Source organism: Erithacus rubecula, assembly GCF_903797595.1.
Source record: "Erithacus rubecula genome assembly, chromosome: 16".
In the NCBI taxonomy this organism is placed as follows: domain Eukaryota; kingdom Metazoa; phylum Chordata; class Aves; order Passeriformes; family Muscicapidae; genus Erithacus; species Erithacus rubecula.
In genome coordinates this window covers 9,996,176-10,020,225 of record NC_136668.1, presented here as the reverse complement: position 1 = coordinate 10,020,225, position 24,050 = coordinate 9,996,176, and the positions used below count along the sequence as shown (strand labels likewise).

The window sequence follows — 24,050 nt, the reverse complement described above, 5'->3', positions numbered from 1 at the left end:
GTGATGCTAAGGACCTCAACCTCCTGCTCAAGGATGAAAAGAGAGCAGCTTCCCTTCTCTGCATACCTCAGAATGTTTATTCTAAAACGAAAAATTCTGTCTTAAGTTATTATATTGTTAATTAATCCCTAAAAAATAGCCTGAAGGACATCCCTGTGATGTGCACACAGTGAACAAAACATGGTGTGCTTTGTGAGAACGGGGTTTTGCTCCTCTAGTCTGTGAGAGGGTTGGGGTTTTGATAGGCAATTTATCCAAACCTTTAGATTAGGATTGTTTGACCTGTTGTAGCTGCTATTAATGTTGATGATGTTATCAACGGTTTGTACCACATTTATGTCATTTACATTGTTACAGACCTTTTATTTTTGGAGCTGTTTGGAAGAAGGCATTTTCAGTGGTTTTTCAAATTCTGTATATACCTTTGATTAATATTAGGTGATTAAAAGTGTAACACCCAATTTTCAGTCTTTCACACTAGCCAGAGGCATAGTTTACAAAACAATGGGTTATTTAACATGTTTTGCATAACCGATTCTGTGATCTGGTATATGTGTCCCTTAAAGATAAGTTTTCTGCCTGTTATTTTTGTATTTCTTGATGAATAAAACAGTTGTACCCTGCTTCACTTGAAAATGTATTTCACAATGCAGACACCACAAGGAGTTTTGAACTAGCCTGAACAAGCATTATTTGCTTTTGTGGATGGGCAATTTTTGGTCTCCTGTTGAAGCATTACTGCTCTGTTATTTCTGGTATGTGCATTTATATGCATACACAGATGTTACCTCTACTTCCACTCACCTTTAACGAGTATTTACTTATGCTGTAATGTAAGCATTACTATTGATGAGTATCAGATGTGTATTTCTCATTACAAGATGAAAGTCTTCCTGCTATGTATACTTTCCTGGGAATTTTTTATTATTTACCTGTACCTAGAACTTGTAAAGGGGCTGATGGAATTGGGTGTTTTTCTTGTTGCTGTTCACTTTGACAAATCCTAGTCTTTTTATCTTCTCTGCTCCCAGAACTCTCAGCAATTTCTATTATATGTAAATGGGTGGAAATAGTAACTTTTGAACTGATATCTCTTGTTCATGTGGCTCTCACAGTGTTTTAATCCTATAGACTCTATATTCCCCTTAGAAACATCTCTCTGGGAAAACGGGTAGTGGGAACCCTGAAAGAACAACAGCTGTACGGCTGTAGTTCACTGCAGAAGAGAGACATTCTTCAGATTTTTCTGTTTCCTGTAGTTCTACCTGCTGAATAGACTGAACAGTTAAAAAGATAGTACAGTTCAGGTCTAGCCTGTAGTTAAAAAAAAACCCAGCCAGCTTAAAAACCAAAATTCACCTACTTCTCTCTCTGTGGTTCAGCCTTTGCTAGTAGGAATTCTAACCTAAAACTGCAACAACATTTTTCAAAGTACATTCTGAATGTGGGTAATCTTGGTATAACTTTTTTTTGCTAAAAGTCTTACAGGCAAAGCTGCAATGTTTCCTGTTGCTGTTACAGTAAACGTCAGGCTTAGAGCACCGGCTATTCTCAGATTGTCAGCCGTCCAAGGAGCCAAAGCTCCTTAACTTGGAAAACTAGATGTCAAGCCCAGGCAGACTAATAATGCCATCTGTCTGAGGCATCTGGATATTAACCCTCTTAGCATGATGCTTATGGTTTCATTCCCAAATGCTTTCGCAGATGGAAAATACACAGATTTGAAAGAATAGCTCTTCTGTTTTTTTTAAAAATGGGCTATGTTGAGCTGTGTACAATTTTGGTGCATATTATATTCATCAAACTACTATAAATACCTCTTTTCATGACTAATGCAGTGAGGAATCTATGCCAATTTAGAAGGGAATTAAATTTCTGGCTGGAAATGTGTCAAGATGCACATTTGCTCACCACCATCAAAGTACCAATCACTGATTAACATTGCAGAAAAATTCCTTAGAAGCAAAATGAGCTGACGAATCTGAAAGTACATAATTTGTTCAAATGCTACTTTATACCATGGAATTGCCAACTGGTTTGTCTCAGAAGTCCTGTTCTCCTGGGAATGCTCTTTGAATTGAAAAGTGTGCAAAGTCACGCATCCAAAAACATGCTGTTAGTCTGTAATCTAGTCAATATAAAAGATGAGTTACCATCTTAGTCTCTTCTGTCATTTCTGTAATTTTTGTTGTTTTCTGTGGCTTTACAAAGGACTTTCCCTCTTTTGTAAGAAAATTTGCTTCCATGAACCCTATGGGAAAGGAAGCACGAGTGTAGTCACTGCAGGCACTGACTGGGAAGAAGAAAATTCGGGAATACTGAACCTGTTTGCAGCACAGTCTTGGATTAAAGCAATGATAGGTGAAGTAGTTTGGGACTGGAAGTTTATGTGCTTTTTGCTTTTTCTCTGAGGATCAATAACCTTGTTTTCTTTACTGCACACTAACCCAGCTCCAGTGGGAAGCCTCCCTCTCCCAGCCACACGCCCCGATGAACAAATTGCAATGGGCAGGGCATGGCCCTGGGGGGAGGCTGTGCTTACCTTGTTATTGTACACAAGCACAGCACTATCAGCTGTGTTTTGAAATAGTTTACTCGAATTTTATCCTCCAGATCCCCTCCCACCTCAGAAGGGATGTCCTCTGGTTTCGGGCTCACTGGCTTCTCCTGGGCTGGGTCACAGCGTTGTGAAAGATTCTTGATGCTAAATTCCCATTTCTCTCCTGATTGCAGGTTCAGGACTTCTCCCCCACGATCACTACTGCACTGCAGGATGTTTGCAGTTGTCATTGCTAATGCCTCTTGCACAGGGTAGTTAGCAACTGCATTCTGCAAGAGCAGTGCCAGCTTTCTACCATTACTCTCATGGAGATGTGTCCTCCTGAAAAAGAGAAATCCCAGGAGCACAAGGAGCTCCAGCCTTTGCAGTGCCTTTTCTCTCTAGTCCCATCTGTCCATTACTTGCAGCAGTCTTAAATGCAGGCAATTTTTTTTTTTCTCAAATGACATCATTTAGATGTTATGGGAATTTTCTTTTACTCACCCAGCACCGGTTCTGTGCTCAGAAAAAAAAAAAATAAAAAATCTCAACTTCCTCTGTGTCATATCAGTTTTACTTTTAAATCTTTGAAGCGTGAGCTTGGCGGTGAATCAGCATCGCGTGTGTTTTGGAAATGTTACAATGACTTTGTGTGTAGGTGGTGGCAATGGGGAGCTCTTGGTTTTAATGTATTGAGGAGTCAGATGAGAGGGAGTTGAGAAACATCACCAGAAAGGAAGAGCTGGGCTCGTTTTATTGCTGGAGCTGCTCTCTGTCAAAAGTGTTGCAAGTTTTTAAAGTGTGGGTTTTTTTCCTTTCACAGGATGCACTTCTGTGTGAATGAGAGGATGTGAAAGCTGAGCCCTGAAAAGCACACCACAAAAGTCGAGTAAGTGAACAGAAACCTGAGCCAAGCCCCTGACATACAGTTCCCACTGTGAATAAGCTATGGCATATTGAACAGGAAAAGAGCTTTGCCCAGAAAATACCAGGCAAGATAGTGAATGTCAGTCTGTTACCTGTGAGGAAGGTATGCTGCCTGAGACAGGTTTTTCTGTTCTGGTAAAATAATGTGCATGCAGAAACAATCCTGTCTGAATTTTTGTGTGTGGAATCTGTGGGATTCACTCACTTGTGTTGATCCTGCAGCACATTGTTACAATATGAGGGTGGTGGACTGTGTTTCTTGGTTTTTGCAAAGAGCAAGAAATGAAATGCTTTTAAAAATTCCAAGAAGACAGCAAGACAATGAGTGTACAGGGAATAGCAGTAACAAGAGACTTGGGTTATGGTGTGGAGATCCTGGATGGGAATAGCTTTGTTTATGCTGTTATCTCTAAGCTGTAGTATACAAATGTTAATTAAGCCATACATCTCTATGAAGCATATGGATAATTTCCCCTTATTACAGGAGATAATAAGGAAGCATTAAGGGTTGTATTTTAAAGATGAAGACTCACATAAAAATTATATCTTATTAGAAAAATTTTGATTAAAAAAAAATCCTACTTTTTGGTCCATAGCTTGAACTTTTTCTCAAGTTTAGTGTTTTTCTGAGCCTGTAGCAAGAACTGTAGACCCAGTAGGTGCAGACTCTAAGGAGGCTCGGTAGCATTTAGGCAACTGAATACTGGCCTTTGCCTTTCTTCCAGTGCCCACAAGAGTTATTTTTACAGCTTTCTTCCTGATTGTTTTTCATTTGAGCACTAAATTCTAAACAATAAAATCTGTCTGAAAAATCTTCCTGCAAATTGACATACAAATATGTAATATGACTGCAGGGCAGAATGTGTGTGCCCCTGACTGTGGGTGACATCCGTGGCTTGTGCTCCAGGAAAGAGCCAGGAAAGCAGCAGGAAGAACATTTTATTTTCAGCTGTGTAGGGTGAGCAGGGGAATGGCTGATGCCCCAGAAACCACAGCTGGGGGTGATGTTATTGTGAAATAGTTGGAAAAAACACACTATTTCTAGGAATTGTGATTTATACAAGAGACTGAAGGAAGGCAATGCTCTGAAGCCAGACTGTGCTGGCTGCACAAGCAGGAGCAGGGAGTGGGATGTGTGCCAGCAGAGGGCAACAGCCCCGAGTGCTGCTGGAGATGCTGCTGGCTCTGCACATCTCCATGGGACAGCACATCTGGGGCAGTGCTGGGCTGGGTGCTCCAGCCCTGCTGTGGGTGCTCAGCCCTGCTCTGGGTGCTCCAGCCCTGCTGTGGATGCTCCAGCCCTGCTGTGGGTGCTCTGGGTGCTCCAGCCCTGCTCTGGGTGCTCCAGCCCTGCTCTGGGTGCTCCAGCCCTGCCCTGGGTGCCCTGGGTGCTCCAGCCCTGCCCTGGGTGCTCCAGCTCTGCCCTGGGTGCTCCAGCCTTGCTCTGGGTGCTCCAGCCCTGCTCTGAGTGCTCTGGGTGCTCCAGCCCTGCTGTGGGTGCCCTGAGTGCTCCAGCCCTGCTCTGAGTGCTCCAGCCCTGCGCTGGGTGCTCCAGCCCTGCTCTGGATGCTCCAGCCCTGCTCTGGGTGCTCTGGATGCTCCAGCCCTGCCCTGGGTGCTCCAGCCCTGCTCTGGGTGCTCTGGGTGCTCCAGCCCTGCTCTGAGTGCTCCAGCCCTGCGCTGGGTGCTCCAGCCCTGCTCTGGGTGCTCCAGCCCTGCTCTGGATGCTCCAGCCCTGCTCTGGGTGCTCTGGATGCTCCAGCCCTGCCCTGGGTGCTCCAGCCCTGCTCTGGGTGCTCTGGGTGCTCCAGCCCTGCTCTGGGTGCTCCAGCCCTGCTCTGAGTGCTCTGGGTGCTCCAGCCCTGCTCTGTGAGTCACACACTCTGGAAAACTGATCCCATGGGAGCCTCCTACTGCTTCAGCTGCCAGAGCATCCCTGACTCCAGCTCTGGAGAGGGCCTTACCTGGGAGGGCTCCCACTACATCCTTTTGAGCCTTGTGAGAACTGGGACTCCTTTGAGCTGCTCTGGCAGGTCCATTTGAGCTGCTGGCTGGGTTTTGTCACTGATTTCTGGCAGGGGCTGGGCAGCAGATCACCCTCAGGACTCCTCTGCCGAGGCAGATCTCCAGGTCCCTGGGGAGCCAGTACCTGAGATCCACCTCCCAGAACTGCAACCAGCCTTGGGGCTACCAAGCCACCTATTCCAGCAGATACCTTATATATTGCTTTTCTTATATTATACTTGTGAACCTCTTCCAAGAAAACATATGGTCTAAATACAGATCTACCTAAATAAATATCTACCTAATTAGCATGACAAAATAAGTGTATTTGGAAGGGACTCCTAGAGGTGATCTGGTTCAAAGAACCCTCAAAGCAGAATCAGCTTCAGGTTGAGATCAGTTTGGTCACTCAAATATAAATATAATTACTTAATATATGTATTAATAAAAATAAACATATATATATTTATTTAAATATCTATATCCCTAAAAAAAACAGAATAAAAAATAATTTAAGCTGTGAAGATGCAGCTTTAGAAGCTTCTGTGAATGCAGTGTTTTATTTACACCTTTCCCAGCTCTTCAATACTGAAACCATAGATTTTTAAAGAAAGTTGATTAATAATTTCATGGAAGGGATTATGCAACTAAGCAGAAAAGCTGTTAAAGATAGAAATTTGCTAATGGTATGGATCTCTGGAGCCTGAATATTGTAGGTATGTACAGGGAGTGAAATGTTCCTGAATTGTTTGCACTGTATTCAAGCTGGATGTTCCAGTGATTCAGGACTCTTGTAGTTTGCCTTGCAGAGCTAGGAAGGATTTTTCCCAATTTGATGCCATTTGCTTTCTGCTTGGTTTTTGGGAGGCACAGTGACCTTTCAGGCTTCTGCAGAGGCTGTGGAGATTGACAGGGTGTTGTCTGATTGTATTGGAGCTCTTCACAGAATTAAATTCTTGTAAGCTCTTGGTGTCCTTTCCTTATAACCTCAGCATTAAACCAGCTGCTGGATTTTGGGCCAGGAGAGAGTTTTGGATCAGACTGGTAGGGATTGTTTTTATTCCCTCCCTTCATGCCACTTTTATTGAAGAAATTCCTTGCTGCCATGGAGACACTGGCAATGCTTTTCTGTCCCATCTCCCTGTGGCTCCTTGGAATTGGGAGATTTGGTCTTTTGCTGTAGATCTGAAGATTGTCACAAGAATCTGGAAAGGTTTTGGTGGGCTGAGGGATGGTGGGACTGGTTGGAACAGGTGTTTTGGGGACCTTTCTACTCTGAGAATTAAGGTTATATGGTTGTCAGTGATCAAAGGTAGATTAGATGCAATTTTCGACTACTTGAGACTAGGAATTTTTGAAAGAGGCTGGAAAAATTCCACCCATCAGGTGTCACTAATTCCTTTTAGCTGAATGCTTTTTCAAGATACCAGTCTTTGCACTTGAAAACAAACAAGAAGTTTTTGTCTTGGAGTTGTTACCAAGTCACGAGGATTTTGCAAGGCAGCTGTAAAGATAATCTCTGATTACTGGAGCATGTTTTTGTCCCTGTCCAGCAAGGACTGTTCACTGGTTTGCTCTTGTCTTTCACTGTACCTTTTAGGATTTGTAGAATCCAGTGGTACACAAGCCTGTGGGGCAAAGCATATAAGAAGGTATTGCTGTTTTGGTTCAGTTTAGGTGCTTAGCTCCCAGGTTGACTGGACAGAGATATAAATTTTTAAGGTAAAAGCCTATTATTTTGTTGTTGAAAAACTTTGTGTTAATAAAAATAAACAAGCACTTTGCAGTGGTTTCAGGACTTGCTCTTTTATCTGGACTTTTTATGATTACTGAGGGATTTATTCAGCAGAAACAAGCTCTAGCCCTCATTTCTAAGGTAGATTGTACTGTTTTTGTATAGTTCCTTTTCCTCTGGCTTGGGCTTGTGTCTTGCAGTTTTGCATCTTGTGCATCAACAGTGTAAGACTGGACATGGGGAAAGTACTTGAGGATCTGGGTGTTTTAAACTGATAGTTTAACAGGCTTCTCCAGGGAAAATGAAGGAATTTTCCTAAATTCTGTGTGAGGTTTGACTTCATGACTTTATTTCTTCTGTTTATGGGTAAGCTGCCAAATGGTATTTATATAGCAGGACTCTCAATCCCCATGTGTCTTTGATAAAATCCTCTAAGTTTCAGGTGTGTTAAGTTTTCTTATATGGAGAATCAGGGTGATGAGTAAAGATTCTCCACAAGCTTTTGAAACCCTCCTGTGGAAGGTACAATAGCATCTGTTCAATCATCATTGCTGATAGGTTTTAAAAAGATCTATGAAATTGAGCTCAGGACATGGCTTGAGGAGAAACATACAAGAGCAAGGTAATTTTATTTACAAAAGAAATGAAATGACATCTTTCGAGAGAAATCTCTTGATACTTCTACTTACCTCTTCCTTTTGCACAAGAACATTTTGTGAATGGATGAGTAATAAAGAAGGCAAATGTTTCTTGTCTTTAACACAATTAACCTTTTAAGGCCTCACTGGTGCAGAATACAACTGAAATTTTTTTTAAATAAAATCAGAGGGAAAAAAGATTTATGTCAAACTCGGTGCCTTTGTATCAATTGGAATAAACTTACAAATGTATTTTAGTTTGGTGCTTTAGGTTAAATAGCACTTGCAGTTGAGAAGAGCCCATATTGCCTATGCAGGGTGTATTTGGCCCAATAGATTGCACAAAGGACAGGAAGGTTTTGATAAGTTGGGAAGCAAGATCCTGCTTTCTGTGGTGGGACTGGGGAGACTTAGGGGGCCTGGGACCCTCTCCTTCCTCACCATCGCTGCTCCTCTCCTGTGCGGGCTTGACCTCGGCACTGTTGAGCCACCAGTCCGTAGATGGCAGGGATTGGAGCAGTTTTGAGCCGCACGGAGGAACAACTCCGGGGCAGCAGCAGTGCGGTTCGGAGGGATGGATGGATGGATGGATGGATGGATGGATGGAGGGATGGATGATGGATGGATGGATGGATGGATGGATGGATGGATGGATGGATGATGGATGGATGGATGGATGGATGGATGGAGGGATGGATGATGGATGGATGGATGGAGGGATGGATGGATGGATGGATGGATGGATGGATGGATGGATGGAGGGATGGATGGATGGATGGATGGATGGATGGATGGATGGATGGATGGATGGATGGATGCTGGGGCCGGAGCTGCCCGTGCCTTGTCCTGCTGCCGGCGGGTCCTGCTCTCGGCCGGGCAGCTCTCAGCTCGGCACTGCCCGTGCCCGGAGGGCACTCAGGGCGCTCTCGGGGCGGTGCGGGGCGGTGCGGGGCGCTCTCGGTGCTGTGCGGGGCGCTCTCGGTGCGGTGCGGGGCGGTGCGGAGCGGTGCGGGGCACTCTCGGTGCGGTGCGGGGCGGTGCGGGGCGGTGCGGGGCGCTCTCGGGGCGGTGCGGGGCGGTGCGGGGCGGTGCGGGGCGCTCTCGGGGCGGTGCGGGGCGGAGCGGTGCGCTCTCGGGGCGGTGCGGGGCGGTGCGGAGCGGTGCGGGGCACTCTCGGTGCGGTGCGGGGCGGTGCGGGGCGGTGCGGGGCGCTCTCGGGGCGGTGCGGGGCGGTGCGGGGCGCTCTCGGGGCGGTGCGGGGCAGTGCGGGGCGCTCCCGGGGCGGTGCGGGGCAGTGCGGGGCGCTCTCGGGGCGGTGCGGGGCGCTCTCGGTGCTGTGCGGGGCGGTGCGGGGCGGTGCGGGGCGGTGCGGAGCGGTGCGGGGCAGTGCGGGGCGCTCTCGGGGCGGTGCGGGGCGCTCTCGGGGCGGTGCGGGGCGGTGCGGAGCGCTCTCGGTGCTGTGCGGGGCGCTCTCGGGGCGGTGCGGGGCGCTCTCGGGGCGGTGCGGGGCGCTCTCGGGCGGTGCGGGGCGGTGCGGGGCGCTCTCGGGGCGGTGCGGGGCGCTCTCGGGGCGGTGCGGAGCGCTCTCGGGGCGGTGCGGGGCAGTGCGGGGCGCTCTCGGGGCGGTGCGGGGCGCTCTCGGGGCGGTGCGGGGCGCTCTCGGGGCGGTGCGGGGCGGTGCGGGGCGCTCTCGGGGCGGTGCGGGGCGGTGCGGAGCGCTCTCGGGGCGGTGCGGGGCGCTCTCGGGGCGGTGCGGGGCGGTGCGGGGCGCTCTCGGGGCGGTGCGGGGCGGTGCGGAGCGCTCTCGGGGCGGTGCGGGGCGCTCTCGGGGCGGTGCGGGGCGGTGCGGAGCGCTCTCGGGGCGGTGCGGGGCGGTGTGGAGTGCTCTCGGGGCGGTGCGGGGCGGTGCGGGGCGCTCTCGGGGCGGTGCGGGGCGGTGCGGGGCGCTCTCGGTGCGGTGCGGGGCGGTGCGGGGCGGTGCGGGGCGGTGCGGGGCGGTGCGGGGCGGTGCGGAGCGCTCTCGGGGCGGTGCGGGGCGGAGCGGGGCGCTCTCGGGGCGGTGCGGGGCGGTGCGGGGCGCTCTCGGGGCGGTGCGGGGCGGTGCGGAGCGCTCTCGGGGCGGTGCGGGGCGGTGCTGCCGTTGCCCAGAGACGCTCGCAAGCCCCGCCGGGGAGGGGAGGGAGGGAGGAGGGAGGGGAGCGGAGGGGCAGCGCGGCGGCGGCAGCAGCGGCAGTCGGTGCGGCGGGGCGCGCCCGGCACGCAGCTCTCCGCTCCCGCAGGAAGCGGCCCGGGGCGGGGGCGGCCTCTCGCAGCCATGCCGGGCCCGGGGCGCTGAGCCGGCCCCGCCGCCGCCCCGCACAATGGAGGAGGAGAGGTGGGTACCGCCGGCAGCCTTTGTGCCGCCCGGGATGGGGATGCCCTTCCCCGGCTGTGCGCAGGAATGCGGGGAGCCCGGCGCTGCCGCCGCGGGAATGCCGCTGCCGGGGGCGCCCGCCGTGCTGCCGGAGGATGTTGCAATGTCATGATGACAGGCGCTTGGCCACGCGAGCCCGCGCTCAGGCACGGAGGGGTTTCCGTGGGATGTGTCTCGGATGTCAATAAGGACGTGAGGGAGGCAGGTCGGGGGGTGCTCGCTAAAATGGAGGTGCAGGACAGGGCGCTGGGATGCTGGACAGGGGGGTGGGATGCGGACAGAGGGAGAGAAGGGTGGGATGGGGACAGAGGGAGAGAAGGTTGGGATGCGGACAGAGGGGTGGGTGGCTGCCCCGCCAGCACACTGTGCTGGGTTTGTGCGTGCCCTGCCCGATGCCCTGCCCGCGCCTGGAGCCGCAGGCAGCCACCTTGGGCATTCCGCTCAAGACAGACTCGCTGGTGTTCGCTGCTTTTTGAGTCACGAGTGGAAATCCGCGAGCCCGCGGTGCTGCTGCCGGGGTGCGTGGCAGCCGGGCGCTGTTCGGGCAGCGCAGGGCATCCCGCGGCCCCCTCGCACCGTACCCGCGCTGTATGCACTTTATTTCCTGCCAGACAGCTATTTTGCTCCAAAACCTGCGTGAAGAAGTGTTTGCCGAGTCTACCTAATATCCACTGAACCCCCAAAAAGATACTATTGGTGTGCAGGGACCTCGTGGATGCCAGAGAGATGTTCAGTGTCTTGGCTCAGCTCTCATTACTCCCCCCTGTCAGGTGCCTTTTGCACACCAGAAGCTACTTGTGCTTCTTCCAACTAAACATTGAACTGGTCTGGGTTTTTTACAATATTTTTTTAAGAATAGGATATGCTGAGTGCTTCCTTTTGTGCTGGTGACCTTGCAGGGGGTGGGGAACAGAGAGGGGCTTGACCTGCTGGTAGGACTAAATATCAGAGCTTGACAGGGGTTTTGTTTAAATATGATACATTAGAAAATTAAGCTGGAGTCAACCCCCAAATTCTGGAAATTTTCCTTCTGTTGAGTGAAAACATTCACAGCAGCCTGTAGGAGTTGTTTTCCAAGCTCCAAAGGGCAGCTTTCTACCCTTCTGTGACTCAAGGGTTGCAATTGTTTGTGTATTTAATGTGCAAATCCTTTCATCCTGCCACATTTCTCATTGTAGGGCTTCTGCTTCCCGTAATGGTGTGAACAGTCACCTCTGAATATTAATCCAAATATTAATTTATTTCAAGTGCCTTGAAATCTTAGTTTGTCATGCTAGATGCCAGCTCATGGAATGAGATTTCCTTTTTTTTTTTCTTCTTTATTTGTATAAATGAGCCTGTGTTTGAGGAAGTGGAACAGAGCTGTTTTGATACCCCAGGCTGGGATCATCCTTGGCACAGTTGCTTGTTACTTTTTTTTTTGATGGCTACCAGCAATGGTCTCATTTTGACTGGAGGCCTTTTTCTGGGGATACAGTGGTGAAAAAGCCACTGGGAAAATACCTGGACTGTTTTACCTTATCCTGTTTTTTCCAGACCATCTGTTTTCAGGGCATGAATGACTATCCCCATCAGCATGTTCTCTGCCTCTGGAAGGGAGGAATGATTACCCAAATTACTGCTTTCATTTCTAGCTTTTGGGAAGAGGAAGGCAGTTCTGAACTGGTTGTGGGCAGTAATGATGTGGGGTTTGACTCTTGGCAAGAAAATCTGGAAATACTCACCTGCTTTCTGCTTCAGAAGGGCACGGTGTGTGGGGCTGTGCTGCTCTGGCTGCTCAGAGTCCTGGGGGCAGGTGTTCAAAAATGACCTTGGTGGGCGAGCACCACGGGCTCAGTCTGTGCTTGTTGTGCTTTTGCCCTGCATTTCAACTCACATCCGTGTTGGGCACGTTGGTCTTCAAATTTTACACTCGGTGACTTTCATTATGGCAGAGTTCCCCCTGGTTTTCAATATTATTGCATTTTCCATTTTCACAGTCAGTGAGGATCTGTGCTGTTGGGGCTCACTTCACCTCTGACTCTGGTCCCAAGCCTGCCCAGACTCAAATATCCTGTTAGCTTGCACACCCAGGATGTTCAGTGGTATCATGTGCCCATGTCATTGCACATGAGCAGAAGCAGCTGGGGGCAAGGGAGGTTTTACCTGAAGCATTCACATGTGGCAATCAAAAACTTCAGAATCCTGCTTTTCTTTTACTGTGCTGATAATAAAATGATGGGACTTCTATTTTATGGAGAAATTGCATAAGGCTTACAGTTAGGTGTGATCCTCTGGTTCTGAATTTGCAAGATATTTTTGAGTTTGAATAGAAAAAACCCTCTGGAATGTTAATTATTTTGTTAAAATATTAAAACACCTGTGGTTTTAAATTTGAGTGAAGGTAGTCTGTGGTATCTATTTGAGAAATACAATATTTGCCTTTGAAAGCAAATGGTATTGTGATATTTGTGTTATTTTATGTTGTTTCCATTACTGTCAGCAAAGACTTTTCTTCTCACTAGTTCCCAAAGTCTTTTTTCCCCCTGAGGTCTCCTTTGATATGAATACCCTTTTATGGATCTGCTCTATGCCAGTTGTGTGTTTTCCTAAGCTAATGTCTCCATGTTGATGTAGGCACTGAAAAAGAATCAACAAAATAGGAAAATAATTTTGCTATTAAAAGAAAAATAATCCTTTCTGTTGTGCTGCCTCCCATATGTTTTAATGCTTTTCTCTGCAATCCTCTCAAAACCTAGTTCAGCATGTGGATCCCTTCAGTCACAGTTTTTAAATGCCTTTGTATGTCCTTAAAGACAAATTCACAAATTGAGGTTTTTTAACTATGCCTTTACACTGACATGTTTTCCTTACTGTGTCTTCCTGACTCGAGGAATAAAATTATTTAGCATAATGTATTTGTCATGTGATTTGAGGTGTTGATTCTAAACAGAGAATTAGGCCAGTTAAAGTAAAATGATTTTTCATTGTGCTTAGACTAAAACTAGTATTTTGGTCTCCATTGATCTTTGTATTAAAGTTTTGAAGATTACTAACTGCTGTTGGGCATCTGTCAGGTTTTTAGATCAGAGTGATCAAAACTCTCAGAAACTGTAGATTAATATTTCCTGGTGATGATTCTTACATATTCCACAAAAAAGCTCCACAGGCTTTGGAAATTCATGGTTAGCAGGCATTTTTAAGTTAATGAAGGTGCTGCAGAGGTGCTGGGTTGCCCCTGCAGCACACTGAGCCCAGCTGAGGTTTGGCCAAGCTTGTGGTGCTTGTGCTCTGTGGTTTTTGGGGCCAGCCAGGAGAGCAGAGCTCAGCCTGTGGTGCCCAGGCAGGGGAGGAGAGCACTCCCAGAGATGCACAGGGGGATGAGGCTGGGCTGGACATGCCTGGTGTCCCATCACCTCCCCAGGGTGAGAGCCTGGGGCAGGGGCAGCTCTGTGCTGTTCATGCTGGCAGGAGCTGACCTGGAGGCTGTTCTCCCAGAAACATGAGCAGAAACTCACCTTTCTGTGCTCTGAAGGAGACTGCATTTGGGATCTGCCCTTCCTGCAGGGTGAGCTCCTGGCTCCCCTAAAGGCAGTGCTAGAACTGGAGTTGGAGCTGGGATTTTGGTTCCTGGGGTTTACCAGCTCTCTGCATGGCAATAATCTGGCCAGGGGACAGTTTATCTTTGAGGAAAGCTTTTATTCTTTCACATGATCTACAAAGACATCTGTAATTACTGCTGGTAACTAAGGCAACCCAACTTTATAGCTGATAGATGCAGGCAGCAGAACAGTGGGTTATGGGTTTTTAAAATACCTTTCTGTCAGCTGGGTTGTGGCCACACTCAGGTAGGAGCTGGGCTGTGAACCCTGGAGCCTGAGCCCAGCTCTGCTAGGGGGTCCTGGAGAGGAGGAACACAGTGTCAACAGGGTGGTAATTAGCTGCACTGGCTTAATTGGGGACCCTCAAATCAGGGTTCACTTGTTCTGCTTGGGGACATCATGAAAGGCCACGCAGGAGGGAGCAGTGGGGTTTGCACTGCCTGAAATTAAGAGCCACTGCTCATTTTAGGGACATCCTGCTGTGCCTGTAAAGAGGATGTTCATCTGGCCCAGGGAAATTAAATCATTTGTCCATTCACTCTGTGCACGGCCTCAAATAGCCCAGGAATAGAACAAATTGCTGCTGGCAGCTGGCTCACGAGTCCTGCTGCTGTAGTAGGACATCAGCTTGGCAAACGTGGGGGTGATGTCCCTGTGCTCATGGGCTTCCAGCATGTCCAGTTGTTCTTGGCTGGTATCTTTGGTCAGAGGACCCCATTCCTCCTTTGCTTTAATCCACTAAAACAACAACAGTAACAAATGTAATAATTCTTAACCTTGTGGGGGAACAAATCTCAGAAAAGGCTGTGAAATGTAATGGTTTGGTCTTCTCAGGGGCAGCTTTTGCTTTCTGGCAGGATGCATTTGCTTGGAGCATTCAGGTTCTTGCATTTTTATGTTGGAAATGTGTCAGTGATCTCTGAGAGTATGTGCATGGAGGTGTAAAATATCTCTCCCAGATAAAATCATCCTCCGTCCATTGCTGGAACACAATTCTATGGTAGTTGAATCAGTCTTAGAGATGAGTTAAAGGCTCTTAGCCATTAATTCTTCAAATCTGCTTTTTTTTTTTATATGAGTCACTTGGAAAAAACTTTAAATAGCATATCTTGATCGTTTTTGAATCAAGTTTTTAACCAGACAATCTGCAGTATTTTCTCATAGTAAGCCTTTGGCAAATTCTGAAATCTGATCCTTTTAATTAAGCTGAGGGTATCTCTTAGGATGTTTTTTTAAAAATCACCTTTCCTGCTTTTTAGGAAGAGCTGATTGATCTTTTCCCAAAATCCTGAAGCAAGATTTTTTTGCTTTTAAAATGCACACACAAACATTGCTGGAGTGAGGCTTTATGAAGGCTTGACCTGACATTTACTTTGGTGTTCAGTGGAACTTGCTGTGTTCTTTGAACTGTATCTTTTGCCAGCAGAAGAAAAGTTTGAACATCTTTGGTCTCCAGCACTGGAGAGCTGATAAATAAATCTCAGCATTGTGCTTGTTCTTATGAAAAAGCCCCCATGATTTCTGTGTGCATGGCTTGATTTTGGGTTTGTGAGGCTGGGCAGTGTCCTGTGGTGATGCAGCTGTCCTGCCTCGGGAGCAATGGGAGGGGCTCTCCCTGATGCTCCCTTTCAGTTTCATTTTCTTTTTAAGATTTTTTCTTTTTTTGTTTAATTTGCTTGCTTCCTGTACATGTTCCAGCTTTGGAGCCTGAAAACTCCATGAAGTCACTTGCACTTCCTGAGCCTTTTTTTCCCTTATTGGCTCAATCATGCCACATGGGCAGGTTTAGCTGTTTGAAAATCAAGGGTTTATGCTGGGATGTTCAAAGCTGTGACCAAACTGCACCTGGCCTAAAGTTTCAGTGATAGACACAGCACTGAGGCTGGGCTGGGCTGTCCCTGGAGCAAGGAGGCTCCTCATTGCAGGGATGGGGAGAGCCAAGTGCCAGCACAGCCCATGGACACCTCTGGCAGTGCCTGTGGCACAGAATGAGCTCAGCTTTCTTCAGGGATAGAAAAGCTGTTTGTGTCGTTGCCTGGTACCAGCCCCTTGAATACTGAACATTTAACACGAGGTATTCTCCTTTCTGATGTTTCTTCTTTCAACCCAGCCATACTAAGCCAATTGGATGACAACTGTAAGGGAGCCTGGGGAGTTGTCTCCCTCTCTGGGACATGTGCTGAGTGATGTTGTGCTCAGCCTTGTGGCTTCACTTGTGACTGAAATATTTCACTCGCTGGGCAAAGTGAAAGCATTGGACTGGGCTGTTTTTTGGCATTAACCTTTGTCTCAGGCACAGGGCTGGAGGCTCTCAGCATGCAGGTGTGGGTTTGAGCTGTGTGCAGCTTGGTGCTGCTCAGCCTCTCCAGGAAGGAGAGTGCAGCCCAGCAAGGACTGCTGGGGGCAGAGTGTGGTGTCCAGGGACACAGTGATGTGACAGCCACTGTCAGGAGCAGGAGTGGGGAGGGTGTAATGTTAGTTTCACACTGGCAAGGGGTTGTAAATAGTGAGTGATGTGTTTTTCAGAGGAAAAGTCAACGTGTGTGTATATAGATACATACGTGCATGCATACACACCTTGACAGAAGCTCATAGGGTGTTCTGGGAAGGATCCTTCCACATTTCCCTGCTCTCTGCCCTTTTTCAGACATCACCTTCTGGTCACCAGAGAGCCAGGATGATGGGTTGTCCAGACTGCTGGTTTAACCTGATTCAGCCTTTTTTATCATACCAGCCCAACTAAGAAGGGTGGTAGGAAGGAAAGGTGAAGGAGAAGGAGACTGTTCTTTGGAAGGAGAAGCTCTGAGAAGGTCTCTAGTCAGGCACATGGGGTGATGGAGTTGCCTCCCAAGATCTGCCATTCTCTTGGAGTTGGCTTTTGACATGGACAACCCTCCTTGACTTGTCTTGTTTGCCTTTGCCTGCTGGGGGTTTGCAGGGTGAGCCATGGACTGAGCAGAGCAGGGACCTGCCTCAGAGTGCTGCTCCTTTCAGAGGTGGGAGCCTCAGCTCTGAGTGATTTCCCAGGCTGTCAGATCAGGGAGTTGGAGATATTGACCCCCTGTATTTGTGTGTAGAGAGCCAATGCTCCCAACAAAGTCATGAGGACACATATGTGCCTTAGGCATCTGGTGACCTGGTTAAACACAGCACATAGCTGGGTGCCTCTGCTTTGACATTACCTCTGTAGCTGGTGCTTCTGGTAGGAAGGTTTAATAATTCATTCCATATGTTTCAGTAGCAATAAATAGACCTATTTCTGAAATGGAAAGTGGCTTCAGTAAAGCTTTGAAAGCTGTGCAGGGAGTTTTAATAGCCCTTTTCTACTTGCCTCTGAAGAAGATACAAGTAATGTCTTGTGTACTTGCCTTTTTCAGATGGGACATTTAAGGCTAAACTTCTTTTTCTCTGTATGAATGTTAAAAAAATCCGTGGTACTCTTGTAGTCCCCAGTGCTGAAGTCTATTTCTATTCAGTGAGGCAATTATGTTCTGGCTTGAATTTCAACTTATACTGCTTTCCTGGCCTAAAGCCTGTAAGACTGGGCTTTGTCCTCAGGTGTTTGGCACTTTTTTCTTTTCTTCCCTGCTGACTGAAATGTGGGCTGAGTTGGCTTTGCACATCCATGCAGAAGTAGCTGCATTTTTTTGATGCATTTCATGTGGAGAACCTAAACTGACTGACTGTCTTGTAACTCCTGCTTCATACCCTGTGCTGCAGTTTTAGGATGCTTGTTTTTGAAAGTGCCATTGAATCAAACTTTGTGCTCCTTTTTTCTGTCCCTGTTTTCAGCGTCAAGCAGAGCTCGCGTTCCTCTGAGGCAGCTGAAGATGAGAAGGAGCAGCGTACAGTGACAGTCAATCCCTCTCACATGAGAAAGGCTTTCAAGGTCATGAATGAATTACGGAGGTACACTTTTCACTTACTGGCCACCCTGTCTGGTTTAGCTGAATTGTGCTCGTTGAGAGATGTAAAAAATCGTCTGTGCCGTTTTTATTACAGCTAATGGTTGCATGTAGAGGATTAATCAACAAATAGGAAGATAAAATATAGTCCTTTTGTGATGGGCTGCTCTCCCCATTCTCAGACCTCTGTCTTCCCAGAAGCATTATCTGAGCCACAGCCTTCATTTATAGATGATAATTCATTTAGTCTTTACTTACAGCAAATTCAGCTATAAACTATGTTCTTAACTGAGATAAGGGTCTGAAACCCAATAATAGAACATTACAGACGTTAAGACACCTACACATAATTACAGGCCAAAGATTACTAATGTACTGTTCTTAGTCTCTTTAACTAGCAGCATCACTCAGTCTGGGCTTAGCACTCCAAAGTAAGGGGCAAAAAAAAAAAAAAAAGGCAAGTACTCAGGAGAATGTCAGCTCTCTCCTTGCAAATTGAAAAATCCTGATATTGGTTAAAAGAGAACACCTTGATCTTTACACAGCTGTGTGTGTACAGGGAGAACAGAGGCTGAAAAAATACCTGTGAGCACAGCCTTGAAAAGTGCTGTCATCACAACTGCAAGGTGGTGGCAGCAGTTCAGCCTGAGTTGTTTCTTGGTGGTTGTTACCCCACAAACCAGGCAGAAGTTCAGTGAGCATTTCTCTGGCTAGCTCACTATTCACCCTTCTAGTTTTAAAAAGAATTCTTATGGGAAGTATGTGTGTCACACATATGAATGTGTGTGCTCCCTAGCTGTTGAGTGGATGTGATGAAAGCAGGTGACACCCTTTGGTCTTCTGCACACCCCAAGTAGTCAAAAGATGCTGTAATAGCTACTTACTCTCCATGGATTAAGTAGCTTTTTAATACACATATTCTCTAGTGTGGAAAAAGATTGACAATGTTTCCTTCCACAGATATCTGACAGTGGTTCTCTGTTGCATAGGAACAAAATGGAAATATTGTAACTATTATATGAAGCAGGGTATGCTGTAATTTTTTTTTAAACTGTTAACTGGCATGCTTCTGATCCTTGCTTAGTATTGAAAGCAAAGGATCTGAAGCTAAAGGTTTGTGCATCTATATTCAGAAATCTATTGTGCTACTATTATTCCTTTTTTAATTGAAGTATAGTGGGAATAACTGGAGACAGACAATATTTCTTAGTTAGGTTAGGTATCTTGGGCAGCACTGAACAGATAAAATATAGAAGAATGAAAGCTGCCATTAAGCACCTGTATGATGTTTTCATCCTCTGGGCTCGTGGGGTTTGTTTGTTTGGTTTTTGTTGGCACCTGTTGCTGTTGTGGAATATATGGTTTTCACATCACTTGAATGTGCACTGAGCTTGGGATCTGTTAAGGTGTCAGCAATCAGTGTTAACAGATGTATTGAATAATAGTTTTTCCCTTCACAGGCTTCCAGAAATCTCATTCAGTGGGTCTAGAAAAATCATGCTAAGCCTTTAACCTGTATATTATATAGAATCATGGAATTGTTTAGGTTGAAAAATACCTCTAAGATCATTGAGTCCAACCCTTAACCCAGCACTGCCAAGGCACCACTAAATCATGTCCTAAGTGCCTCTTAAGCTTTTAGTTTGCAAATGTAGATGAAATTAATTTTATGAGTGGTACTTTAGACTCCTATAGCCCAAAGAGGAATTGAACAGAGCACCTTTTACACAAGCTAAAAGAAATGAGGAAGCTTCCATTAAGAGGCTCTTAAAGAGTTCCCCTCATTCCCCTTCCCTCTTCCAAACTGGAATGAATGTAGAATACAGACTGCCAGTTCCTACTTTCTTCCTGTTTTCCAACTATAACCCTGCATTTCACTGCTATTTTTTCACATATTTCAATATGTGGAGAAGAAGAGACAAAGCTGGTCCATTAGAAGCATTGTGTATGTTTATTTGATAGTGCAGTTTCCTGAAGACAAAGTTCAGTGTGGAGATAAGTATTTCCAAAGAAAAGGCAACATCTAGTTTTGCAGACACTGATCCTTTTTTGGCCTGACATTTGGAAAGAACACCCTTAGTTTGCATTTGTATGCTGAAGCATCTTAAACCAACTTATTGGGAAGCTGAGCACTTTTTGCTGTGGGCATCTGCAGGGCTTTGTGCAAACATTAACTAATGAATCCTCAAAGGACATACGTGGGGCGAGCAGAAAAGGTCACTTGTTAATGAAGTGACTTTTCCAAAGCTCTGCAGTGACTCAGTGGGGGAGCTTAGAAGGTTGTTTTTTTGGTTTATGTCTGGAACCCCGTTCTTTATCCCAGTGACTCTTAATCTCAGACTCATTCATGAGGTAAATGAAGTCCTCAGGCCCATGGATAAACTCTAGTGATTGTTTCCTCCTCTCTGGCAGATGGCTAAGGCAGCCTCTGCACTTACCAGTGCTAGGACATACTTTGGTGGCCACTTTCTTTAGTGACAAGCATGGAAGGAAGTGCAGAAATCATTTTCCACTCCACCTTTTTACAGTGGAAAGACAAAAGTGATGCTGGTGTTTCCTTTCTTGTCTTACAGATCTACTGGAGCTTGGCCCCAGGTAGTGCCCAAACCTTTAAGCCCTTCTGCACCTTCTCCAAGCCCTGCTTGTTTGAGAGGTGGAGGAGCTGCTTACCCTTTGGACAGCATGTGTGCCTCATTTGGCTTCCAGGTTTATTTTCCCTGGGGAAAGCAGGCAGGGCTGCAGCCTCAGGAGGATTCAGGCTTTGCTTTGTAGGCAAACAGTGACATGAGCTGGTAGTGAAGGATTAAAGGACCTGGAATTTGGCAGAAGCTGTAATGGTGGGTCTTCCATTTTTTTTGTAGCTTTTTGCCTGAGCAGGGGTTGTGAAATGATCCTTGTCTTTTCTGGTGTTTTCCCAGCAAGCGGCTCCTGTGTGACGTGGTGATTGTGGCTGAAACCGTGGAGATGGAAGCTCACCGGGTGGTGCTGGCAGCCTGCAGCCCCTATTTTTGTGCCATGTTTACAGGTACTGACACCAATGTTTGGGCTGGAGAGGCCACTGCAGCCCCCAGCCCTCAGGCTGTGTCTCTCTCAGGGGCTGCAGCACAGGCAGGAGATGTTTCTTGGTTACAGATGGGTCTGCAGTTTGCTGTGCTTGATGGATGGTGCTGGTCATCCTTGACTAGTTCCTGTGGGGTGGTTGTATGGCTGTGGGGTGAGCAGATAGCATGTGGGGTTTGGCTCACTGGTTTATGGGTTATTTTTTCCCCCCCCTAACAAGACCTTATCATCATTCAGTGCCCTAAATGTTCATGGTGCACATCAAAGAAGCTGCTGGCACAGGAGTTGTAGTTTCAAGGCTCAGTCCTGCCGATACTGATTTGGCAGTCACAGATGTTTAATCTCCCACAGCACTTTTTTCTGCTGCCTGAAATAACACTGTTGTTCTCTTGATCCCAGTGTGTTTTAGCAGCCCAGCTTTTTAACAGGGTGAGTTGCTGCAGTCCAGTGTGTTTTGGTAATGACAGAAAGGAAGAAGAGGTCAAAATTCCTGCTCTGATCACCTGATCCCTGGAGCAGGTGCCCTTCAAAGGCAAAAAAAAAAACCCAAAGAAAGCTATGGCAATCCTGAAGGAGGGGAGTGAGCACCTTATTTAAGTCACTCTAGTAAAATTAGTGTGGTCAGAAACTCAGCTTCCTTCCTTTTCTTTGCTCTCATTTCAGGATAGGCACTGACAAATACAAAGAAAATGATTGTACACCCCAGGGAATGGTTGTTACTGTCCTTGAGCTCCAACATAAATGAGGTTCAGGGTTTTTTTCCCTGTTTCATGTTCATCTGCTTGTGGTCTGGCCTTGTTTCTTCCTTTTAAAAGCCTTGAGATTAGACCAAGTTTAATTCATTTTGCTGGAAGCAGAATGCAGCATTTCTCAGGAAAGAGCTTGTCCTTAGTGAAGCCTTTCTCCCTTCTGTAATGGAGGTGGGGAGAAAACCTCAGGTGTAGAATGTGAGGTGAGATGTGACAGTCCCTGTGGTGGCTTTATCAGTGTGGTGAGCTAAGGTGGGAGCATTGGTGTTTTCTGGGGTTCCCCTGAGGCTGATACTGGCTGTGCTGGTGAGGCAGAGCAGCAAACACTGCTCAGAGCAGCTGTGAGTGAGCACACCTCCAGTAAGGCTTGTGATGCTTGCTCCTGATGAAGAGTTTAATAAAGAAAAACTCTTGGAAAAACCCTCTGATCCTTAGAGGTCATCTGGGTGGGAAGGTGGTGGTGCAGGGCTGCTCATGTTTCCATGCAGGAATTCTCTGGGCTGTGTAATCCCTCACTCTGTGGGTTAAACAGTAATCAGCTAACCCGTCATGTGGCTGGTCTGGAGCTCCCCTAGGCTGGTGACAGCTCTGCAGCCGCCTGTCCCCTCCCCCTGACAAGTCCCTGGGGCACAGGGTCAGGCAAAGACCAGCTCTCCCCTTGCTTTCAGTCCAGCCATCCCCAAATTCCTAAGGTCTGGATCTCCTGTGAAGACAGTGTGTGCTCTCCTTCAGCTGTGTGGGATTCACTCCCTGCAAGGGGACATTACAATCACAGCTTCAGCACCAGCTGGCTGCTGTAACTTGGTTTTCTTGCTGTGCACAGCAGTGATGGAGCCAAGGGCTCAGGCTCAGCTGCACTGTGGGGTGTTTGCACAGTGCACACTGAATTCCCACTGAAGGGATGCCCCAGCAGTGCCAGCAGCCAGGAGTGAGGGGTGAGTGGTCACTGGGGAGCTGTGAACAGTGAGAGCCACACTGGCACCCACAGCTCATCCACTTCCAGCTGCTGCTTGCTCTGCAGGCTCTGGCACTGTCAGCTGGAGCCATGAATGACCTTGTGGTGATCTGGGGGTCTTTCCTAAGCCATGGTGTATCCTCTGGTTAATTACTCCTCTTTGAAGTATTCCTGTAAGGTCTGAAAAGGGGTAGGCACATTTTCCATTTGTATCTTCCCCTGCTGAAGGAGAGATGGGACCTGGCACATCCTGAGAGTCCCTTTCCATGCTGGCTTTTTAGAGCATTTTGGATGCTGCTCCTTGTTGGCACTGTTCTGTAGGGATGATTTGGGACAGTAATTTATGTACATTTAGAAGAAAACACAATCATTTCAGAAAGGGTAACAAATACTTCAGTGACACTGCTAGGACTGCTGCTGTCAGATACCTCAGAGATTTTGGAAGTGCTGAAGGGGGAAGCAAAAACCTCCTCTGCAGGTCTTATGTGCTGCTTCAAAGCACTCACCCCATGTGTGAGAGGCTGTGGTTGTGTTATCCAGTGCACTCCTATTGTCCCTCAGCACATCTGTGAGTTAGGAAACAGCCAAAGCTGTGGCTGTGCACTGGGAAATGCAAAGTGTAGGAGGCAGGGCAGGCTGCTGTGCTGGGTAGACACAGCACTGTGGGCTGCTGCAGTTGTGAGTGTAGTTTAACTCATGACAAAACAGAGCCCTGCTCTCTTGTCCTGATGAGCAGAGGGGATAGAAAAGGCACTGCTGTGTGTTGAGTACAGGAAAGGAATGCCTCCATGAGGAGCTGGTGTCTGCACAGGGCTCTGTCCCCTCCAGAGGGTCTGCTCAGAGCCCCCCTGCCTGTTTTGCCTGCCTCACAGCTCATCCCTTGTGTCTGCCTGGCTGCAGTGGTGCAGGGATGGGGGCTGTGCAGCCCTTTCTCACACAGCCTTCCATATGAGAGATGCTAGTGGTTTGAATTATCCTGTAATTAAGGCATCAGGTGGGACTGGAGTCCTATGACTTATGGAAGATATCTTAGGAGCTGCATTTTGTGGGGTTTAAGGTGGAGGTTTTTTTCTGAGATGAGATGCCCTCAGTGATCCAGAGGTTGGCCCTGGCTCTGTGCTTGGAGGAAGGGCCAGCCTGTTGCTTGCTCCTGGTCTGCACCAACCCCTGCCTTGGTTCCCTTGTGGTGTCTCCAGGTTCTTCCCCACTCCACAGCCCTGGAGATTTGTCCACCCTGAGGCTTCATCACCAGATCCTGTCTGACCCTGGACAAGGCACAGGGGACCCCAGGGGTGCCTGGGCTGCTGCTGGAGCAGAGGCACTGGGGGCTGTTAGCAGGCAGGGCTGGCAGCTTGCTGGTGGGTGGGCCAGCCCACACAGCTTTTATTTTTGTTGCTGTATCACATGGATGCCACGATTTCAGAGGATGTTATCAGTTTGGTCCCTCCACACTGTTTCTGCATCCATCTCTGGTGTGTGTCTGTGCCCCTTCCTGCACCCAGGGTCCTGCAGGGTCTGGGCACTTGATGCAGGAGCCCAGGGCT

At 47.8% G+C, this 24,050-nt stretch overlaps 1 protein-coding gene across 3 annotated transcripts in view; it reads left to right on the top strand.

Moving 5' to 3' along the window:
• The first annotated feature begins 3,409 nt into the window (after positions 1-3,409).
• The window catches only part of KLHL3 (kelch like family member 3), a 52,133-nt gene continuing 31,492 nt past the window's right edge, over positions 3,410-24,050 (top strand). The window contains exons 1-3 of one of the 3 annotated variants that reach the window (XM_079320189.1): positions 3,410-3,428; positions 17,630-17,746; positions 20,661-20,767. In XM_079320189.1, coding sequence (XP_079176315.1) covers positions 17,709-17,746; positions 20,661-20,767 — 145 coding nt within the window. In that variant the 5' untranslated portion in view covers positions 3,410-3,428; positions 17,630-17,708. Of the gene's footprint in view, positions 3,429-10,038; positions 10,218-17,629; positions 17,747-20,660; positions 20,768-24,050 lie in introns of those variants that run through there. The other 2 variants (XM_079320188.1, XM_079320190.1) reach the window with 2 other exon arrangements.